This window comes from Piliocolobus tephrosceles, chromosome 10 (assembly GCF_002776525.5).
Source record: "Piliocolobus tephrosceles isolate RC106 chromosome 10, ASM277652v3, whole genome shotgun sequence".
NCBI classification, from domain to species: Eukaryota; Metazoa; Chordata; class Mammalia; order Primates; family Cercopithecidae; genus Piliocolobus; species Piliocolobus tephrosceles.
The window spans coordinates 120461823-120484727 of NC_045443.1; the positions used below are offsets into that span (position 1 = coordinate 120461823).

At 46.6% G+C, this 22905-nt stretch overlaps 1 protein-coding gene across 1 annotated transcript; it reads right to left on the bottom strand.

The window, feature by feature from the left end:
• Positions 1 to 13650: 13650 nt before the first annotated feature.
• Positions 13651 to 15793, bottom strand: HCAR2 (hydroxycarboxylic acid receptor 2). The gene has a single exon (XM_023205477.2). The coding sequence runs from the start codon at positions 15636 to 15638 to the stop codon at positions 14580 to 14582; it is 1059 nt and encodes a 352-aa protein (XP_023061245.2). The 5' UTR covers positions 15639 to 15793; the 3' UTR covers positions 13651 to 14579.
• Between the last annotated feature and the right edge of the window lie 7112 nt (positions 15794 to 22905).

Genomic DNA, 22905 nt, shown 5'->3' on the forward strand with positions numbered 1-22905 from the left:
TCTCTAAAAAAAAAAATACAATGACAACAACAACAAAATCAGTGAAATGAAATTAAACATTAAAAAAATCATAATAATTGATGGTGATCAAACAATGATCATGTTGAATACAGCCTCTCTCCAACTGTGTGTACATCTTTGCGTTCATGTTGCTTTACCAAAATCTAAACCAGGCAATATCATTTTCCTACTCCGGCATCATATATCTTTTTTCTTAACTTTCGTTATTATTATTTTTCTTTGAGATGGAGTTTCGCTCTTGTTGCCCAGACTGGAGTGCAGTGGCACAATCTCGGCTCGCTGCAACCTCTGCCTCCTGGGTTCAAGCAATTCTACCGCTTCAGCCTCCTGAGTAGCTGGGATTACAGGCATGTGCCACCACACCTGGCTAATTTTGTTTTATTTTGTTTTGTTTTGTTTTGAGACGGAGTCTCACTCTGTCGCCCAGACTGGACTGCAGTGGCCGGATCTCAGCTCACTGCAAGCTCCGCCTCCCGGGTTCCCGCCATTCTCCTGCCTCAGCCTCCCGAGTAGCTGGGACTACAGGCGTCTGCCACCTCACCCGACTAGTTTTTTGTATTTTTTTTAGTAGAGACGGGGTTTCACCGTGTTAGCCAGGATGGTCTCGATCTTCTGACCTCGTGATCTGCCCGTCTCGGCCTCCCAAAGTGCTGGGATTACAAGCTTGAGCCACCGCGCCCGGCCTAATTTTGTATTTTTTTAGTAGGGACGGGGTTTCACCATGTTGGTCAGGCTGGTCTTGCACTCCTGACCTTAAGTGATCCACCCACCTGGGCCTCCCAAAGTGCTGCGATTACAGGCGTGAGTCACTGTGCGCAGCCTATGACGTATTTTGTTAGCATGCTGAAAAGAAATCAACTGTTTTTCAACCTGAGGATGTCAGTTGGTCAGTTCACTTTCTCTTCTTTTCGGAGTTGCATTGAGAACATCCTGTACTGTTCCTAGCACCTGCTGATAGATGGAAATCCTGGTCTGGGTGCGGCCAGAGCTCCGGGTGTATCAATATTTGTTAAGAGCTCAGAAGCGCTTGGCTTTCATGGGACAGGGCCGTGGGATTGTGGACTATAGGTCAGGCCTGATGTTTGAAATGCCACACACAAACTCCTTCTTGCTGAAGACAGTGGGTGGCCAAATGTTAAATTTGAGCCCAAAGAGAATCCAGCACTGGTTGCAAAATACCCCTGTCTCTTTTGTCACAGAAGACAAGAAACAGTGAACAGAACTTCACGGCCAGGTACGAGCTTCAACCAAGCCTCCCAAGGAGTATTTCTTTGCCCTGAGCTTATTAAGCAATATATAAGTAACAGAAGGCTGGGCATGGTGGCTCACACCTGTAAATCCCAGCACTTTGGGAGGCCAAGGTGATCGGATCACGAGGTCAAGAGATCGAGACCATCCTGGCCAACATGGTGAAACCCCATCTCTACTAAAAATACAAAAATTATTTTGTATTTTTATGGTATGGTGGTGCACGCCTGTAGTCCCAGCTACTCAGTAGACTGAGGCAGAAGAATCGTTTCAACCCGGGAGGTGGAAGGTGCAGTAAGCAGAGATCACACCACTGCACTCCAGCCTGGTGGCAGAGAAAGACTCCATCTCAAAAAAAAAAAAAGTAACAGAGACTTTAATTCTCCAGGAAGGCCTTCCAAAGGGTTCCAGAACACACATTTGGAGGTCTACAGATGGATGGGCCTGGGACAGAGAGAACCCCACCATTTCCTGAAAGTTGATTGATTACCTCTCTGTTCTTTGGAGACCACAGTTTTGTAGCATGGCAGGTTATTTATTTATTTATCTATTTATTTTTAATTTTTGAGACAGGGTCTGGCTCCGTCACTCAGGCTAAAGTGCAGTGGCTTGATCACAGCTCACTGAAGCCTCAACCTTCCAGGCTCAAGCAGTCCTCCCACCTCAGCCTCCCAAACAGCTGGAACCACGGGTGCCTGCCAACATGCTTGACTACTTTTTGTTAATGTTTGTTTGTTTTGGTAGAGGAGGGGTCTTGTTCTGTTGCCCAGGTAAACTCCGGGCCAGACTCAGAGACTCACGCCTGTAATCTCAGAACTTTGGGAGGCTAAGGCAGTCAGATCTGTTGAGCCCAGGAGTTCAAGACCAGCCTGGGCAGCAAAGCAGAATCCTGTTTCTACAAAAAATACAAAAATTAGCCCGGCGCAGTGGTGTGCACCTGTAGTCCCGGCTACTTGGGACGCTGCAGTGAGAGGATCGCTTGAGCCTGGGAGGCGGAGGTTGCAGTGAGCTGAGATCATGCCACTGCACTCCAGCCTGGGTGTCACAGTAAAACTGCATCTCAAGAAGGAAAAAAAAGTGCCAAACTCCTGGCCTCAAGTGATCCTCCTGCCTCAGCCTCCCAAAGTGCTGGGATTACACATGTGAGCCACCAGTAATTTTGGAAGCAAGAGAATTGAGATAGGCTCCACTGAAAGCCCAGACATGCTCGTGAAATAGAGGGTGATTTAAACATTATTCAAGGAGCACCTGATAGCATGCCTTCGCACCAACAGCAGCTGAAAAAATGCCCTTGGCGTGGCCACTGAGACTAAGATGGCCTTGAGACTCTGCCTTCTTAGCAATGCCCAAGCCAAGGAGCCGAGCTGGCCGTGCCCTGCACCTTCTGGTTCTGTGGACCCACTCCTGCACCCCCCTGCCATCATGGTTCACCAGGCCCCACCCCACAGCCACCCAGTGCCCCTGCAAGAAGATAGGGATATTCACACCTGCCCAGCCACCCCAGGACCCCCTGGGCCCAAGCTTGGAGTGGCTGCAGAAACCTAACAACTCCGTTGTTAGGGAGGAGGTCCCTTCACCTGTGGCTCCCCGTAATAGTGTGAAAACAAATGACAAATAAAATATCCTTTATGGCCGGGCACAGTGGCTCATGCCTGTAATTCCTTTTATGGCCGGGCACAGTGGCTCATGCCTGTAATCACTTTGGGAGGCCGAGGCGGGCGGATCGCCTGAGGTCAGGAGTTTGGGACCAGCCTGGCCAACATGGCAAAACCCCGTCTCTACTAAAAATACAAAAATTAGCCAGGTGTGGTGGTGGGCGCCTGTAATCCCAGCTACTCAGAAGCCTGAAGCAGGAGAATTGCTTGAACCCAGGAGGCAGAGGTTGCAGTGAGCCAAGATTGTGCCACCGGCCTCCCACCTGGGTGACAGACCAAGACTCCATCTCAAAACAAAAACAAAAAACAAAACAAAAAAAACCCTTTAGGCAGCTGCAGCGCGACTATTGCCTTTATGATCCTTTAAATGAAGAGTGATGTGGATCAATGGGTTCTCTCAGGTGAGAATCTGGGAGGCACAGGCGTTCAGAGCTTGAGTCTCATTCATGGTTAGGAGCTGGGGGAGGGGCCGGATGCTAGTCCTTAAGCCCAAGCCTGGCTTAATCCTCTCTTTCCATAAGAACTGCTGCCCTCTCTCCAGTTCCTTCCTCTTTCTACTTGTAATTTTTTGCTCAAGCTCATATGAAGTATGTTTCAGGTACTCGCATCCCTCAGGACCTTGAGGTAAGCAACCGTAGTAAGACATCGTGTCACTATAATGAGGGAAAAAAGTGGAATTTCCTTCTCAGGAAGTTTGCCAGTAACATGAATAGTCCCAGCCTCAATCATCAAAGAATTTCATCAGAATTTCAGTTCCAGTTTGAAGAAATTGCCAATTTGAACCAAAAGATGGGTGTGCAGATGGCAACCCGTAGCCCTTGGTTGGTAAATGGCCAATTTCTAGTCAATGGTGGCTCCACCAAACACCACCCCTGTCCAGGACTTCTCAGATGACCAATTCCTCACCTCAGTCTCTGATTACAGAAGGAAAGTGGGGAAAGAAAGGGGTTAGGTGGTTGACAGACCATCTGCAAAGACAACTGCTATAGTTAGCAGCAAGGCCGGTGGATCGATAGATTGTAATAAGAAAGTGTTTTGAAAATGAAACCAAATGTCATCTGAAGGATTTGCGATGTGTCTGTGCCTGAATGTGGGGTACCATTTAGATCCTCCTATAACACCTCAGTAGTTTCTCCTTGCCCACTACCTAGAGCTTATTTATGAAGACAAGGGAATTGCAATAGAGAAAGTTTAATTCACGCAGAGCTAGCTGTATGGGAGACTGACATTTTATTATGACTCAAATCAGTCTCCTCAAAAACTCAAGGACTGGAAGGGAGGATTTGAGACAAGGTTTCTGTCTCCCCGGCTAGAGTGCAGTGGCATGTTACAGCTCACTGCAACCTTGATTTCCTGGGCTCAAGTGATCCTCCCACTTCAGCCTCCTGAGTAGCTGGGACTACAGGTGCACACCACTGTGCCTAGTTAATTTTTGCATTTTTGTAGAGACAGCATTTTGCCAGTTTCCAGGCTGGTCTGAAACTCCTGGACTCAAGCAATCTGCCTGTCTTGGCCTCCCACAGTGCTGGAATTATAGACATGAGCCACTGTGCCCAGCTGGATCTGTTTTTTGTTTTTTTGGGTTTTTTTTTTTTTTTTTTTTTGAGATAGAGCCTTGCTGTGTCGCCCAAGCTGGAGAGCAGTGGCATGATCTCAGCTCATTGCAACCTCTGCCTCCCGGGTTCAAGTGATTCTCCTACCTTAGCCTCCCAAGTAGTTTGGACTACAGGCTTATGCCACCACACCTGGCTAATTTTTGTGTTTATGTAGAGATGGAGTTTCGCCATGTTGGCCAGGCTGGTCTGGAACTTCTGACCTCAGGTGATCCACCCGCCTCGGCCTCCCAAAGTGCTGGGATTACAGGCATGAACCACTGCGCCCGGCCTGGATCTGGGTTTTTAAGGATAACTTGGCCGATAGGGGTTCAGAAAGTGGGGAGTGCTGATTGGTCAGATTGGAGAAGAAATCATAGGGAGTCAAAGATGTCCTCTTGTCCTGAGTCAGTTCCTGGGTGAGGGCCACAAGACCAGATGAGCCAGTTTATCGATCTGGGTGGTGCCAGCTGATCCATCGAGTACAGGGTCTGCAAAATATCTCAGTCACTGATCTTACATCTAACAATAGTGACGTTATCCTCAGGAGCAGTTTGAGGAGGTTCAGAATCTTGCAGTCAGAGGCTGCATGACTCTTAAACCATAATTTCTAATCTTCTGTCCAATGTGTTAGTCCTGCTAAGGCAGTCTAGCTCCACGGCAGGAAGGGAGTTTGTTTTGGGAAAGGGCTGTTACCGTGTTTTGTTTCAAAGTTAAACAAGTTCCTCCCAAAGTGACTTCGGCCTATGCCCTGTAACGAACAAGGACAGCTTGGAGTTTAGAAGCAAGATGGAATCAGTTAGGGCAGATCTCTTTCACCATCAAAATTTTCTCAGTTATAATTTTTGCAAAGGTGGTTTCAATCCCTCACTTTGGGTTTTATTTTATTTTATTTTTTTAATATTTTTTTTGAGACGGCGTCTCGCTCTGCTGCCAGGCTGGAGTGCAGTGGTGCGATCTCAGCTTACCACAACCTTCGACTCCCTGGTTCAAGCGTTTCTCCCACCTCAGCCTCCCGAGTAGCTGGGATTACAGGCATGCGCCACCACGCCCAACTAATTTTTGTATTTTTGGTAGAGACAGGTTTTCACCATGTTGGCCAGGATGGTCTTCATCTCCTGACCTTGTGATCCGCCTGCCTTGACCTCCTGAAGCGCTGGGATTACAGGCGTGAGCCACTGCGCCCGGCCTGTAACAACCTTTTTCTTGAAACCAAGCTGTGAGATGGAAAAAGGGTGAAGACTGCTTTAGCTTCTTTCTGCAGGCAGGGGTGTAGTTAGGGCAGGTGTTGACCCCAAGGTAAGAAGAGTGGAATTGTTTTGCAGCTGTCTGCCTGGACTCATGGTGCCTGGTTGGGGTTTTGAGGCTTGCAGGAGTAAGGTGTTAGTATTCTTACCTAGAGTTTTAATGTAGTGTTTAAAGGAGCAGTGAACTGTAAGATATATAATGAGTCCTAGGGTAAGGAGTGAAAGTCCTAGCTTCAGAAGCCTTTGTAGAGGCTGGGCGTGGTGATTCATGCCTGTAATCCCAGCACTTTGGGAGGCCAAGGCAGGAGGATTGCTTGAGCCCAGGAGTTCAAGACTAGCCTAGGCAATAAAGTGAGACTTTGTCTATGAAAAAAAAAGAAAAAAAAAAAAAAAGAAGAAGAAGCCTTTGTAGAATTGATCTTAAGCTCTGAGGGATCCAGGTGAATAGCTCCAAGAACCAGTCAGACATGGGGTGACTGGCAGAGAGATTTGGGTCAGAGGTTGTTGGACAAACATATTGGGATAGACAAGAATAAGTGAATTTTATTTTATTTTACTTTATTTTATTTGGTACTGCCCCTTGTGGATCAGGGCTAACTCATAGGCAATGCATCTATAGTCAGCCAGGAAAGAGCAAATTTAAACACACTGCCCCATATATTTTTAATCAGTTTCCTAGTCCTGGGACTAAATCGATTCAGTTAAACAGCCGTTTCCCATAGCAGGAGGGACATTGCACATGGGCTAGGCCTCTATATGTGATGAAGACAAGCAGATTTTTAATACGAGGCATTTCTATGGAAATATAAGAAAAACAAAAGTTAATGTTGGGTACAATTTATCCAGATGTGCAACTCAGAATACCTTTAGTTATAGAGCAGGAAGGTAGTGGCAATCGGACATGTTTTTGCCACCTGTATGAAAAGAATAAGCTTCAGCTTACAGGGCCTCAGGAAAAAGGTAGTAGCAATTTTATTGAGTCCAAGTCAGAAAAGTGGAAGAAAAATTTGAAAGCATTAGTGTGGAAAACATTAGTTTGGAGCATTAGTTAGGTTAGCCTCAGGACAGCCATAGTTAAAGATGCAGTCAACAAGAAAAACTGGTTATCTCTGTGACACACAACGATTTTTAAAATTTAGTTTGATTTTTTCGAAACAGGATCTCACTGTGTCATGCAGGCTGGAGTGCAGTGGTGTGATCACAGCTCACTGCAGCCACAAAGAATTCAGGATTTAGTCCAAATTGCAGAAAATAACAAAAACTCAAGAACAGTAGATAAGACTAGAATCTAACAATGGGGGTACTATAGCTTTTTGAAACATAATTTTTCTCTCTTTAGTCCCCATTTTTATTAAAAACAAATAATAGTAGGACAAATTTAATTGCGAAATAAGTCTTAATCTTATTATACTTGGCCTGATTATGTGTATAAAGTACGACAAGAATAATTATTTTAAAGAGACATACAGGCTCTTTAAAATTGGCTTTGCTGGTCAGGCAATCACACCTGTAATCCCAGCACTTTGGGAGGCCAAGGTGGGAGAATCACTTGAGCCCAGGAGTTCAAGACCAGCCTGGGCAACATGGCAAGATCTCCATCTCTACAAAAATTGGCCAGGTGTGGTGGTGCATGCCTGTAGTCCCAGCTACTTGGGAGGCTGAGGTGGGAGAAGGCCCAGGCTGAAAAATAAATAAATACATACATACATACATACATACATAAATATAAAATCGGCTTTGCTGAAATTTCATTCCTTAAGGAATCTCACCTTATACTTTTTAAAGCCTTTAGCCCAGCCATGGATTTCTCTATGCCTGCATATACTTGTATGAGTTGGGAGAATTTTGCTCCTCTCAAGGTCCCAAGATAATTTGGGCTTCTGGGCCTGTCAGAAAGTGACATTCTTTATTTACGACAAGTCAGGAACCCTGTACAGAGACTGCATATACAAGTTATAAGGCCAGTTTTCTTGAAGAGCTTTTTTTTTTTGAGATGGAATCTTACTCTTATCGCCCAGGCTGGAGTGCAATGGCATGATCTCAGATCACTGCAACCTCTGCTTCCTGGGTTCAAACGATTCTCCTGCCTCAGCCTCCTGAGTAGCTGGAATTTTAGCTGGGATTACAGGCACCTGCCACCATGCCCAGCTAATTTTTGTATTTTTAGTAAAGATGGGGCTTCACCATGTTGGCCAGACTGGTCTTGAACTTCCCGACCTCAGGTGATCTGCCCACCTCGACCTCCCAAAGTGCTGGAATTACAGGTGTGAGCCACTGTGCCCTGTTATAAATCCTTTTTTCAATTAATCAAACCCTTGCAGAGGAGACAGACAATAATGTTTACCATTCACAGAGAGAAAGAGAGAGACACAGAGAGACCAGAAGCCTGGCTTGCCAGAAATTCTTACTCTCTTTGCTGGCATACCAGATTTCTGGGTTCCCTTTCCCTGTAGCTTCCAGAAGAATGGAAAGTCACCATGAGTCAGGCCTGTTGCGCTTCCACTAACAGTTCCTTCAATCAGCAAATGTGACAGACCAGACAAACTAGGAGAGCCTGTTGGACTTCCATCAGAAATTTCTATACATACACAAACATGCAGGTGAAAAAACAAGCAGAAGGACTTGCAGACAGAGATTCCAGACCAAATCACAAACCAAGAATGTTCCTCCAAACAAGTCCCCTATTCTTTTTTTTTTTTTTTTTTTTTTTGTGAGACGGAGTCTCGCTCTGTCACCCGGGCTGGAGTGCTGTGGCCGGATCTCAGCTCACTGCAAGCTCCGCCTCCCGGGTTTATGCCATTCTCCTGCCTCAGCCTCCCGAGTAGCTGGGACTATGGGCGCCGCCACCTCGCCCGGCTAGTTTTTTGTAGTTTTTAGTAGAGACGGGGTTTCACTGTGTTAGCCAGGATGGTCTCGATCTCCTGACCTCATGATCCGCCCGTCTCGGCCTCCCAAAGTGCTGGGATTACAGGCTTGAGCCACCGCGCCCGCCACAAGTCCCCTATTCTTGATCCAGTTAGAGCAGACACCCTCTTCAGAGAGGCCAACCAGTCAGAAGGATGAGGTTGTTGGCAGCACCTTGAATACTCACCAAATCAGACACCCATGATGGGGCTACAGGTGTGGGACATCTCCCCAGGATTGTTTATTGCATTTGAATCCATGCACCATGAGTTGGCAACATCCTGCTGGTAGAGACGGTGCCACAGTTAGTCCCCAGTCCAAGAACTAAATTGCTACTTGGGCAGGCCTCCAGATCCGTCACTAGTGGAGGGCTACCGAACCTCAGGCAAGTACCCACAAGGGTGGTCCTGGATGACCCTCCAAATTTGCAACCACCCAGTGGAGTTCTCCTTGTCCACTGCCTAGACAAAGCCAATCTATCAAGACAGGGGGCCAGGCCCGGTGGTTCATGCCTGTAACCATAGCATTTTGGGAAGCCAAGGCAGGCGGATCACCTGAGGTCAGAAGTTTGAGATCAGCCTGGCCAACATGATGAAAACCCATCTCTACTAAAAATACAAAATTAGCTGGACATGGTGGTGCATGCCTGTAATCCCTACTACTTGGGAGGCTGAGGCGGGAGAATAGCTTGAACCCGGGAGGTAGATGTTGCAGTGAGCTGAGATCGTGACATTGCACTCCAGCCTGTGAAACTCTTAAAAGAAAAAAAAAAAAAAAAAAGACAGGGGAATTGCAATAAAGTTTAATTCTTGCAGGGCCGTCTGTACAAGAGACCAGAGTTTTATCATTATTCAAATCAGAGAATTCGGGATCAGAGTTTTTAAGGCTAATTTGGCGGGTAGGGGTTTGGGAAGTGGGGAATGCTGAGTGGTTAGGTTGGAGATGAAATCATAGGGGTCAAAGTGAATTTTTCTTACTATCTTCTGTTCCTGGGTGGGATGGCAGAACTGGTTGAGCCAGATTATCAGGTGGTGCCTCAGAGCGCAGGGTCTGCAAAATACCTCAAGCACTGATTTTAGGTTTTGCAACAGTGATGCTACTCCCAGGAGCAATTTGGGAAGGTTCAGAATCTTGCAGCCAGAGGCTGCATGGCTCGTAAACCATAATTTCTAATCTTATAGCTAATTTGTTAGTCCTGCAAAGGCAGTCTAGCCCTCAGGCAGGAAGGGGGTTCATTTTGGGAAAGGGCTGTTATTGTCTTTGTTTCAAAGTTAAACTATAAACAATTTCCTACCAAAGTTAGTTTGGCCTATACCCAGTAATGAGCAAGGACAGCTTGGAGGTTAGCAGACAGATGGAGTGAGGTTAGATCTATTTCACCATCATACTTTGCTCACTTATAATTTTTGCAAACGCGATTTCACCCTCACTTCAGGTAAGGCATTGTGGGGCAAATAAGAGAATGAACCTGGAAAGGGAAGGAAGCTCAAAGAATCAGAAATGAACATGATCTTGCACCCCTGATTTTATGGATCTAGACTTAGGGATAATCTCTTGATGAGAGATTGTTGGGAAGAGCTGCGAGGAAGTTCTGGTCTATATAGCAGAGAGTGAACTCATGATTTTTGTGACCTTAAGAACTGGTAGCCCCCAAAATAAACAGCTGTAAGACAGGTTTAAAGGCAGGAATGCAAAATAGATGCATATATGATTATAACCACCTTTTCCAATATATAGACACATAGACAGATCTACATACATAAATTCTCTCTTCCTCTTCCTCTCTCTCCTTTCACACACACAAAAACACACACACAGCAAATGTAGAAGATACTTTCCAATGGCTCAGCCTCAGTATCAGAGTATCACCTTCTTTCTTTCTTTCTTTCTTTCTTTTCTTTTTTTTTTTTTTTTGAGACAAGGTCTCACTCTGTCGCCCTGGCTGGAGTACAGTGTCCTGATCATAGCTCACGGCAGCCTCAAACTCTTGGGCTCAAGTGATCCTCCCACCACAGCCTCCCAAGTAGCTAGGACTGCATGTGTGTGCCACCATGCCTGGCTAAATATTTAAATGTTTTGTACAGATGGAGTCTTGCTATGTTGCCCAGGCTGGTCTTGAACTCCTGGGCTCACATGGTCCACCCGCTTCAGCCTCCAAAAGTGCTGGGATTACAGGGGTGAGCCGCTGCACCTAGCCTGGTGTGTGTTCTTATAGTCTGTTGTTCCTTGCACAAGTACACAGATATACGTATTTTAAAAGAAAATGGATATCATATTCTGTTTAGAAACTTTTTCATTTAAATATAGTATGATCTTCATCTCAAGTCTTTCATTACTTTTGTCTGAAAGGGGATCTCGACCTCACTATATGGCAGGCCCCACACTCATTGTGCTGGCCACGTTGTTCCTCACTATAGTCGGTTGAGTTCTGGTTCCCAAAAACTATGTTCACCCCAAACCTTAGAATACAACCTTATTTGGATTAAGGGTCTTTGTAGGTATAACTAAGGTAAAGATCTCCAGATGAGAGCATCCTGGATTAGGGTGGGTTATAAAGACAGGCATCTTTACGACCAGGCGTGCTGGATCACACCTGTAATCCCTGCACTATGGCAGGCCGAGGCGGGTGGATCACCTGAGGTCAGGAGTTCAAGACCAGCCTGGCCAACATGGCAAAACCCCATCTCTCCTACAAATACAAAAATTAGACAGGCGTGGGGGCGCATGCCTGTAATCCCAGCTACGTGAGAGGCTGAGGCAGGAGAATCACTTGAGGCTGGGAGGCAGAGTTGTAGTGAGCCGAGATCAAGCCACTGCACTCCAGCCTGGGTGACAGAGCGAGACTCTGTCTCAAAAACAGACCAAAAAAAAAAAAGACAGTTGTCTGTAAGAAGAGGAGAGGACACAGAGGGGACTGCCATGTGGTGACAGGGGCAGAGATTGGAGTGAAGCGTCTCCAAGTCAAGGCAAGTCCACGAGTGCCAGCAGTCTCCTCAAGCTCGGAGTGAGGTGAGGCATGAAACAGATTTTCCCCTGAGCCTCCGGATGGAACCAACCCAGCCAACACCTTGATTCTGCACTTCTAGCTTCCCGAGCTGTGGGAGAATACATTCCTATTGTTCCAAGCCACCCAGCCACAGGAAATGAACACGCAGTCACCAACCTAATTCTCACCTCAGGGCCTTTGCACCTGCCATTCCCTCTGCTTGGCGTGTCTTTCCCCCGGACTTTTGCATTGCTTGCTCTGTTTAGTCATTCATGGCTCAGCTCAAGGTCAATGCCTCATAGAAGCCATCCCAGTCACCCCAGCCCCAGTTACTTTTTATCCCCATTGTCCCCTCCACCATGGTCATGACACCCACAGCCACCCCAAGGCCCCTTTTTATTCCTGCCTGCCTCCCCACCTCAAAAGTCAGCTCAATGAGAAGAGGACTGTGGCTGCCTTGTTCCTTGTTCTATCTCCACCACCCAGAACAGCCCCTGGCACACAGTTGGTGCTTAATACATAAAACTGATGGAATGAGGCTGGGCGTAGTGGCTCATACCTGTAATCCCAGCACTTTGGGAGACTGAAGCAGGTGGATCACCTGAGGTCAGGAGTTCGAGACCAGTCTGGGCAACATGGCAAAACCCCCATGTCTACTAAAAATTCAAAAATTAGCCAGGTGTAGTGGTGCACACCTGTAATCCCAGCTACTGGGGAGGCTGAGGCAGGAGAATCACTTGAACTCAGGAGGCAGAGGCTGCAATGAACTGAGATCACGCCACTGCACTCCAGCCTGGGTGACAGAGCGAGAGTCGGTCTCAAAAAACAAAAAAACAGATGGAATGCCTGAATCAGTGAGTGAATGTGAGTTGTGGAGGTCCCAACACCCCAAACCACCTCATCCCTTGAAAGAATCCGGGTTTCACAACAAGGCTCCCCACTGACTCACGCCTCCGAGGCTGGGGGAATCCCTATTTTCCTCTGAGCTCATCCCTGACATCTCTTCCTCTTCAAGATGATCCTTACTTTTGGCTTTTTACCTGTACGTTGCTTGGTGATACAGACAAGCCAACTGCTCTGAAAGCACAGAGGGAATTCCAGAGCGTCCACCTTTCTTCATTTACTGGCATTCTCTCAGAGCTGGGAGCCCGTCTCTAAATTCCTTATCTGCGTTCATGTCAGGAGGTTGAAGCAAGCCTCGTCTTGCCAAATAATCAAGGAGTGACAGAGTTGGAAATGAAAGCGTAACAGAAACTTGGACCGATCACAGACTCAAACCAGTACATCTCCTTTCCTTCTCCGAATCGGGAACTGGAACCGTTCCATAGGAAGCTCGCTCTTCCCCCTCCTACGGAAAAATATCTGCCTGGCTTGATTCCCTTTTTATGTTTATTATTATTATTTGAGATGAAGTCTTGCTCTGTCACCCAGGCTGGAGTGCAGGGGCACCATCTCGGCTCACTGCAACCTCCGCCTCCCGGGTTCAAGCAATTCTTCCCCCAGCCTCCCTAGTAGCTGGGACTATAGGCGGCCACCACCATGCCTGGCTTATTTTTCTTGTATTTTTAGTAGAAGCGGGGTTTCGCCATGTTGGCCAGGCTGGTCTCAAACCCCTGACCTCAGGTAATCTGCCCGCCTCGGCCCCTCCAAAGTGCTGGGATTACAGGCGTGAGCCGCCATGCCTTGCCTTGATTCCCTTTTTAATGCACAAATACTAACAGCAATATACACCAAACTCTAAAATGTAAGTGCTCTTGCAATCATATCTGTACTATCCTTCCAAATTATTTTTAATCCCAGCTCTTTCTATCTTTGTTTAGACACAGGTGTAATTTCTGCTTAGTTGTCTCATGATGTGGCTCAGTGTCTGTGTCTCTTTCTTACTTTGCAGGGTGGAGTAGTTTTCTACCAGGACATAGTTAACAACCCATAAAGGTCTCTGCTTAAGTAAGAAGCCCATTTCTGTGAACCATAACCCAGACATAGCAACGCCAGACTGTGTCTCCTATCAAAATTTATTGAAATGGTAGGTTTTTGGTAAGTACAGAAACACAAGCGAAGGAACCAGGAGGAATGTGCCCCCCCTCTAATCGTGGGGCAGCGGCACGTTTTCCTTTTAATGGTAAAAGCAAACAGAGATGGGAAACAGCTTTCCATCCTGAAGCCGTTTCAAGTGCTCAACCCTTAGATTAGTATAAACAAGAGAGGAATGGATTGCATTAGTCGCTGGTTGAAAGCAGCAATGCTATTTCCTTTCCCATAATAACACTGTTTAACTCAGTCCCTTCTGGGGCTAATCCCCTATTACACCCACTGGAAACACAGATATTAACCAAAGCATGTGAGTCTCTTTCCTGAGTCCATTTCTGCTAATGCTTGTCCAAAAGATGAATTGGTCCACGGAAGCCAGGTGACCTACTGGCTTGTTTAATGATGCCTGGGCTCCCTCCAGGAGCAACTTAATTCCCTCCAATCTCAGCTCTCCTTATCCCCGCTGTTTCAAACAGGCTAGATATCACCCCAGTAGCTGAGTCCCCCAGTCTCAGGCAGATGTGGGAAGGCGGCCAACAAGTCACAAGCAGATCTCTGGCTCCAACTCTGCTCAGCGCAAACGCTGACAATTTGCCCATCTTCAGTCCTGCGAGCATCAGAGATGAAGCAAAAGTTTCAGATGCCTAGAAGCTTTACTCTCTGTTCCTCCAGGATTCCTGTGGTCACACCTTGCAACCAGTCTCCCACTCGTCTGCTACAGTTTCCCTAAATCGGATTCTCCGAATCTGGAAGTTCCAGGAAACCTTAGGCCGAGTCCAGTGACATTAATCGATGCAACAGCCCAACTGTTTCTCCAGAGACCCTCGTTCTTGGTGACAATGTCCCTTCTTGGCATGGTTATTTAACGAGAGGTTGGACCCAGATAAGAGGGGCTCTATGACTCACCGGGGTTGGCCATTAACGCCTCTGGAGCGCCTCTGGTTGTGTTCAGGTCCCCCGTGAGCTCGACGCTCGTGCTGCGGTTATTATCTGGCTCACCTGTCATCTTCCTCCGGAGGCAGCGGTTGATCAAAGTGGAGAAGAAGTTGGGAAAGGATGGGCTGGAGAAGTAGTACACCACGGGGTCCAGCATGCTGTTCATGTAGGTGAAACTGAGAGTGATGAAGAATGCCAGGTCCACCGAGCGGTACACTTCACAATTCTGCGTGCCAAAACTGTGCAGGAGCCAGAAGATGCGTATCCGCACAGCCACGCTGGGAAGGAAGCAGATGACAAAGACGATGGCGACGACCATGATGAAGGTGATGGCTCTTTTGATCTTGGCATGCCGGTCCATTTGTCTCTGCCGCAGGCTCCAGATAATTCGGGCTGAGCAGAACAGGATGATGCCCAGGGGCAGGAAGAATTCCAGGAGGAACATGGCTTCGTGCCACCAGAAGGTATCGCAGATGCTGAAGCTGCTGCACAAATTTGCAGAGCCATTCTGGATCGGCATCTTCCTCTTCAGGAGGTGGACTGTCAGGCCAATAGTGACACCCCACAGAAGGCAAGAGATGATGGCTGCTGTTCGATTGGAGATCTTGTTCAGGGCGTGGTGGGGATGGACCACCCGGAAATACCTGTCCACAGCTACCACTGTGAGGAAGATGATGCTGCCCTGGCGGTTCATGGCCAGCATGAAGAGCATCAGCCGGCAAGGGATGTCCCCAAACTTCCAGTCCCAACGTCTCACATAGTTGTCCATCAGGAATGGCAGGCAGATGATCAGGAGAAAGTCAGCCACTGCCAGGTTGAAGAGGAAAATCCGGCTGGATTTCCAGGACTTGAGGTGGAAACAGAAAATCCACAGGGCAAGGCCATTGCCCAGAAGCCCAAAGATAAACTCCAGCCCCAACACCGGCGGCAACACCTTGACAATGAAGTCATCTCGGAACACACAGCAGTTCTTCTTGTCTATCACCAGAAAGTGATCCTGCGGATGGTGCCAATTCATGAGTGCGGCTGGTCGGTCCGATAGAGCACCTTGCCCAGCGAATGCTCCAGCAAGGAGGCGTGTGTCTGTGTGGTGAACGTGTGGTTCCGCGCCTGCCTTTATGTCATGTCAGGGTGTTGAAATAGATGACTGAATGGTTACCAGGAAACTACGAAATCTCTCTTAAAAAAAAAAAAAAAAAAGGCCAGCAAGGCTCTTATGCAACCTGCTGTTTGCATAAACAAGAAATAAAAATCCCCTGGGCAGACAGGAACCCACAAAATTTCTGAAATGTAAAGGATAAGTTTAGGCAAGCCGACTGTCATTTGAAAATTAGTGAAACATGAAGGACATCCCTTTGGAAGGCTGGGTACCTGCATGCCAATTGAGTACTCAACATTGCAGGATTAATTCACCATCATTTGCTTGGCTTACATAATTAACAAAACAACAACAATAGCAATAATAATTTTGGGTGCCAAACAGTGAGGTTTTCCAGGAACACTAAAAATTAGCATGAAAAATGAACAGGCATATGACATAAACAGTAGCAGATATATGAATTCTTTTGGAAATGTTGAGAAGACAGTAGTCGCCTGTTCGATGAGGACAGACTAGTTGAATTTGACCGCTTTTCCTATGCCATCTCTCTGTACAAACATGGATTGCTTTTCCACATCAGAACTCTGCCGTTCATCTCCAGTTAGAAAAAAAAAAAAAGCCTGCTCGAGAGTATAATATTTCATAAGATGTTTGAAAACTTGAGCCCAGTTTCAGTGGCATGTTAAAATAAGTTGGGTTTTTTGTTTGTTTATATTAGATTTTGATATGCTTCTGTGCTCAAGTTATTTATTTTTAAGTATGTGATTTTTTTTTTTTTTTTTTGCAAAGTTTGAATTAATGAGAAAAAGGATTCCTGAGGCTAGTCGTAAGCTGTAGCAAATCGGGTGTACTTTGTGCTACAAATTTGTTTTTCTGTGTTGCTCTGCATGAAGTGGGGTACCTGAGGACAGAGCATGGGCTTAGTACCCCATAAACTCTCGGTTCTAGACAGCCCAGGAAACTGGTCGGTAACAAACTTGGTTGCAGGTCCCTGAAACAAACAAAAAACTGGATGAGGTCTCTATCTTGTTTTATGTCCTTGGGAGTTTAGTATGTGATTGTGATTTTTTTTTTTTTTTTTTGACGGAGTCTCAATCTGTCACCCAGGCCGGAGTATAGTGGCACAATCTCAGCTCACTGCAACCTCCGCCTCCCAGGTTCAAGCAATTCTTCTGCCTCAGCCTCCTGAGTGGCTGGAATTACAGGCGTGCACCACCATGCCAGGATAATTTTTTGTATTTTTAGTAAAGACAGGGTTTCACCATGTTGGCCAGGCTGGTCTTGAACTCCTGACCTCGTGATCCGCCCGCCTCGGCCTCCCAAAGTGCTGGCATTACAGGCGTGAGCCACTGTGCCTGGCCGTGATTTTTTTTTTTTTTCTTTAATGAACTTTATTTTTAGGGCAGTTTTAGGTTCACAGCAAAATTGAGCAGAAAGGATGGACAGTCCTGTATACTCTGCTCCACACATGCGAAAACTCTCCCACTAAGTGTGTGATATTTTTAAAGCCCCCATTTTTGTAAAATTAAACTTAGAGGGACAGGACCTTAGAGGACATGGAACTCTGCCTTGTATCAGGACACCATTGCACACATTGTTTCTCTGCTTTTCAGTGTGATTGGGTGTCATCCTATAGAACGTTTTCACCCTTTAATATTTTGGTCTTACGAATTCTTGCCATGCAGAAACTGTGTTGCTTCTACTTTGAGTTATAAAATGTAAATTTCTTTCTTTTTTCTTTTTTGAGACAGTTTCGATCTATTGCCCAGGCTGGAGTATAATGGCATGATCTTGGCTCACTGCAACCTCTGCCTCCCGGGTTCAAGCGATTCTCCTGCCTCAGCCTCCAAGTAGCTGGGACTACAGGCGTGCACCACCATGCCTGGCTAATTTTTGTATTTTTAGTAGAGATGGGATTTCACCATTTTGGCCAGGCTGGTCTTGAACTCCTGACTTCAAGTGATCCCCCCCCCCCCCCCCCCGCCCCACCTTGGCATCCCAAAGTGTTGGGATTACAGGTGTGAACCATCACGCCCGGCCATAAGATGTAAATTTATTTCTTTAGCTGTAAACGCAGGTTCAATGATAGGAGCTTATAGACTTTTCACAGTAAACTAGAGTCAGGATGACCTATTAGATTCCCATAGAACTAGAGTACCTGATGATGATCCAGGTGAGATGAAGACGATGATGAAGAAGGTGATGTACCCACATTATAGGGAGCTTCCCATGTGCTGGAGCCCATGCTCAGTGCTTTTTATTTATTTATTTATTTATTTATTTTGAGATGGAATCTCGCTTTTGGCTCACTGCAAGCTCCGCCTCCGGGTTCATGCCATTCTCCTGCCTCAGCCTCACGAGTAGCTGGGACTACTAGAGGCACCCGCCACCACACCCAGCTAATTTTTTATATTTTTAGTAGAGACAGGGTTTCACCGTGTTAGCCAGGAGCTCAGTGTTTTTATAGTTGCTTGTTTCACGCTGGCTGCAGCCCGTGTGGAAGGTGTTATTGTTGATTCTGATTTCAAAATGAGGAAAGTGAAGCTCAGAAAGGATGATAAAATATTCAGGGACACCCAGCTTGCAAGAGCAGAGCATGGTCAGGCACAGCGGCCCAAGCCTGTAATCCCAACACTTTGGGAGGCCAAGGCGGGCAGATCACAAGGTCAGGAGATCCAGACCATCTTGGCCAATATGGTAAAACCCCAGCTCTTCTAAAATTTACAAAAATTAGCTGGGCGAGGTGGCGGGCGCCTGTAATCCCAGCTACTCAGAGGCTGAGGCAGGAGAATGGCGTGAACCAGGGAGTCGGAGGTTGCAGTGAGCCGAGATCGTGCCACTGCACTGCAGCCGGGGGAACGGGGGGAGACCCCACCAAAAAAAAAAAAAAAAAAGCCAGGTGCAGTGGCTCAGGACTGTAATCCCAGCGCTTTGGGAGGCCAAAGTGGGCAGATCACGAGGTCAGGAGTTCGAGACCAGCCTGGCCAACATGGTAAAACCCCCATCTCTACTAAAAATACAAAAATTAGCTGGGTGTGGTGGCACATGTCTGTAATCCCAGCTACTCAGGAGGCTGAGGCAGGAGAACTGCTTGAACCGGAACCCAGGAGGCGGAGGTTGCAGTGAGCTGAGATAACGCCATTGCACTCCAGCGTGGGCAATAAGAGTGAAACTCTGTCTCAAAAAAAAAAAGAGGCTGGGTGCAGTGGCTCACGCTTGTAATTCCAGCACTTTGGGAGGCTGAGGCGGGCAGATCACGTGGTCGGGAGATTGAGACCATCCTGGCTAACACGGTGAAACCCTGTCTCTGCTAAAAATACAAAAACAAAAAATTAGCCAGGTGTGGTGGCCAGCGCCTGTAGTCCCAGCTACTTGGGAGGCTGAGGCAGGAGAATAGTGTGAACCCTGGAGGCGGAGCTTGCAGTGAACTGAGATCGTGCCACTGCACTCCAGCCTGGGTGACAGTGAGACCCTGTCTCAAAAATAAAAGAAAAAAAAGAGCTGAGCTTGGATTTGAATCTGGCAGTGACTTCAAAGCCTGTGTCCCTAACCATCATGCTACACTGCCTCTTACTATGTTATTGTCTTGTCTGTAAGGTTGAAGATCTTGCTCAGGGCGTGGTGGAGATGGAGGTCATGCTATTCAGGCTTTAGTGAAATAATTGGTATTTGTTTCCTATTCTTGCTGCCTGTGAATACCATGCTTCCTTCTGGGTGTATGAGGACACTTGTCAATAACATTCATAAAGTAATCCTAAGGACCTTTATTAACTAAGAGTCAGAAAAGTCAGTAGTAGTTATTTCTAGAAGCTGAAATTTGCAAGGGACTTTCCCTTTTTAAGTTTCTCAATTTCATAATATTTTGTGTGTGTGTGTGTGTTTTTAAAAACAACAGTCATAGATAAAATTAGAAAAAAACAGCCACAGGCCGGGCGCAGTGGCTCACCCTTGTAATCCCAGCACTTCGGGAGGCCGAGACAGGCAGATCATGAGGTCAGGAGTTCAAGATCAGCCTGGCCAATATGGTGAAACCTCATCTCTACTAAAAATACAAAAATTAGCCAGGCGTGGTGGCAGGTGCCTGTACTCCCAGCTACTCGGGAGGCTGAGGCAGGAGAATTGCTTGAACCTGAGAGGCGGAGGTTGCAGTGAGCCGAGATTGCACCACTGCACTCCAGGCTGGGTGACAAAGCAAGACTCCATCTCAAAAATATAAAATAAAATAAAAATAAATAAATAAATAAAAGAACAACCACAAATGTTAAGTTTGCAAAAGAACCTGGAGCCTGGATGTGTGTTCTGGCTCTCTCATTAACTCGCTGTGAAACCCCTTAACCCCTCACCCTCCTCATGTGCTCATGAGGAATTAGATGATCTTCGAACTTCCTCCTAGCTCTCACACTGCATGATTCTAAACCAAAGTTCGCGACTACTCGGGCAGAATCTAAAGGGCACCAATCCTCGTTGGATTCTGGTGCCTCCAATGGAATTTCCGGTCTTCCCACTGCACAGTGGGCATGTTTTGTCTTGCTTGTTTCCTTCTTTTATGTATTTATTATTTTTTTCTTACGAGCCTATGAGTTGTACAGAAACTTGTTTAATGAATCATTTCAAGAGTGAATGAAGGCAGCGATCCCACCGCATTTTGTAGAAACTCCACTTAAAATTTATGACTCACCCAGTTGAATCTCCATGCCTGGTTATCTTATGACAACTTGAATGTGTGCCACTAAACTGGACTGAATTATTGTAAAAATTAATAGTAACACTATTGCATTGTACTGAGTGATTTGCATATGTGATCTCCTTTAATCTTCACAAAAACCCTGTGGCAGATGTGTTATTACTGTCATCGTCATCTCCATTTTACAGATTGAGAAACGAGGCATCAGGAGGTTAAGTAACTATTTCGTGTCTTTGAACTAAGCTAGGATTTTTGGTTTTATTTATTATTTTATTTAAATAGAGATAGGGTCTCACTGCATTGCCCAGGCTGGTCTTGAACTCCTAGGCCCAGGTGGTCTTCCTGCCTCAGCCTCCCAAAGTGCTGGGATTACAGGTGTGAGCCACTACGCCAGGCCATTGGATTTCTGTTTTAATTATCTATTGCTGCATAACAAATTGCTACAAAACGTAGTGACTTAACACAACCTCCACTGTGTCATCTCTTATGGTTCTCTGGGTTGGCTGGCCTCAGCTGGGTGCTTCTCATTTGGGGATTCTCAGATGGCAACTGGGCTAGAGTTATACGGATGCTGAAGCAGGACACTGGGACACTCAGGCTTCTCTCTGTCTCCACAGAACCTTGATGCCTCTCTACATGGTGTCCCTGTGGCCTCTCTGTGTGGCCCCTCTATGTGGCATCTACACACAGCCTCTTCACATGTTCTTTCCACGGTGTAGTCTGGACTTCGTACATGGACATACTTAGGGCTTCTGAAAGCACACAGGCAGGCCTTCTTCATCCCTGGGCTTGGAAACCGCAGAACACCACCTCCACCACATTCAATCAGGCAAAACAAATCACAGAGCCTGTCTGTATTCCACCAGGAGGTGCCACCTAAGGATGGGAGTGCCAGGAGGTACAGCTCATTGGGGCCATTCAGACTCACCACTGCAGAATATAGATGACACTGAGTTGGGACCCTTGGAGTAGCAGGAAATAAGGGGCCCCTGGGCCCCTAACAAAGGAGATGGAGTAGTAGAAGCTGGGAAGTAAAGGGGTAGAGAAGAAGTTGATCATACTGACTGGCGGAGACACATAGATACACACACACATTTCTTTTGAAAAAGGAGAAGAACACTTCATGGTTTCGAAACGTTTAGGTTTATTGTAAAAAAATCTAAGGGGCAAACCAGAATAACCAAATAATCTTGAGAAAGAAGAACAAAGTTGGAGAACTCTCCCTTCTTGATTTAAAAATGTATTGCAAAGCTACAGTAGTTCAGTGTGATTCTGGCATAAGGATAAATATTACAGCTCAAGAGAGCAGGATTGAGAGTCCAGAAATAAACCCTTACATTCATGATCAGCTGATTTTCAACAAGGCTGCCAAGACAATGGGGGAAAGAAGAATCTTTGTCATAAATGATGTTGGGATAACTAGGTCACCACAAGCAAAAGAACTGGACCCCTTTGCTACACAGTATGCAGAAATTAACTCGACTTGGGCTACGACCTCAATGTAAGAGCTAAATCTAAAAAACTCTTAAAAGAAAACCTAAGAGGCCAGGCCTGGTGGCTCACACAAAATCCCAGCACTTTGGGAGGCCAAGGCGGGCGGATCCCTTGAACTCAGGAGTTCAAGACCAGCCTGGGCAACACAGCAAGACCTGGTCTCTACAAAAAATACCAAAATTAGCTGGGCATGGTGGCACATGCCTGTGGTCCCAGCTACTTGGGAGGCTGAGGCAGGTGGATTGCTGGAGCCCGGGGGTTCAAGGTTACAGTGAGCTGAGATCATGCCACTGCACCCCAGCCTGGGTAACAGAGCAACACTCTGTCTCAAAAACAAAAACAAGATAGAGAGGAATCTGAAGGTCTATTCGTGAATCTTCTGTCACGCTAAGGGTTGGAACAGACAACAGACCCTTCCCTCTTCGGCTGACCTCATGACTTCACCTCTTACCGAGTGGTTGCAGCCCCAGCCTGGACTTTTCATTCCTGCCCTGATGGGCTTCCTGCATTTCCCAGTTTGCTCTTTTTCACCTCTCTGTATCCGCCTGGAATACCCTTCCCCACTGTGTCCCTGGTGGCTTCCTGTCCATCCTTCAGAGCCAAGTTTGCAAGCTACTTCCTCTGAGACGACTAAGACAGGAGTAAGGGCCCTGGATTCTCCTGCAGGACCCTGTGTGAAAGTGACAAACACAGGGTCCCACAGGATAATTTTATTATTTTATTGTATTATTTTATTTTATTTTTGAGACAGAGTCTTGCTTGGTTGCCCAGGCTGGAGTGCAGTGGTGTGATTTCAGCTTGCTACAACCTCCGCCTCCCAGGCTCAAGCGATTCTCCTGCCTCAGCCCCCCGAGTAGCTGGGATTATAGGCACGCACCAACACGCCCAGCTTATTTTTGTAGTTTTAGTAGAGACGGGTTTCACCATGTTGGCCAGGCTGGTCTTGAATTCCTGACCTCAAGTGATCTGCCCACCTTGGCCTCCCAAACTGCTGGGATTATAGAAGTG

What these genes read in the sequence shown, in the direction of transcription:
- HCAR2 (XM_023205477.2), bottom strand. Translation starts at nt 15,638, where the DNA reads ATGAATTGGCACCATCCGCAGGATCACTTTCTGGTGATAGACAAGAAG.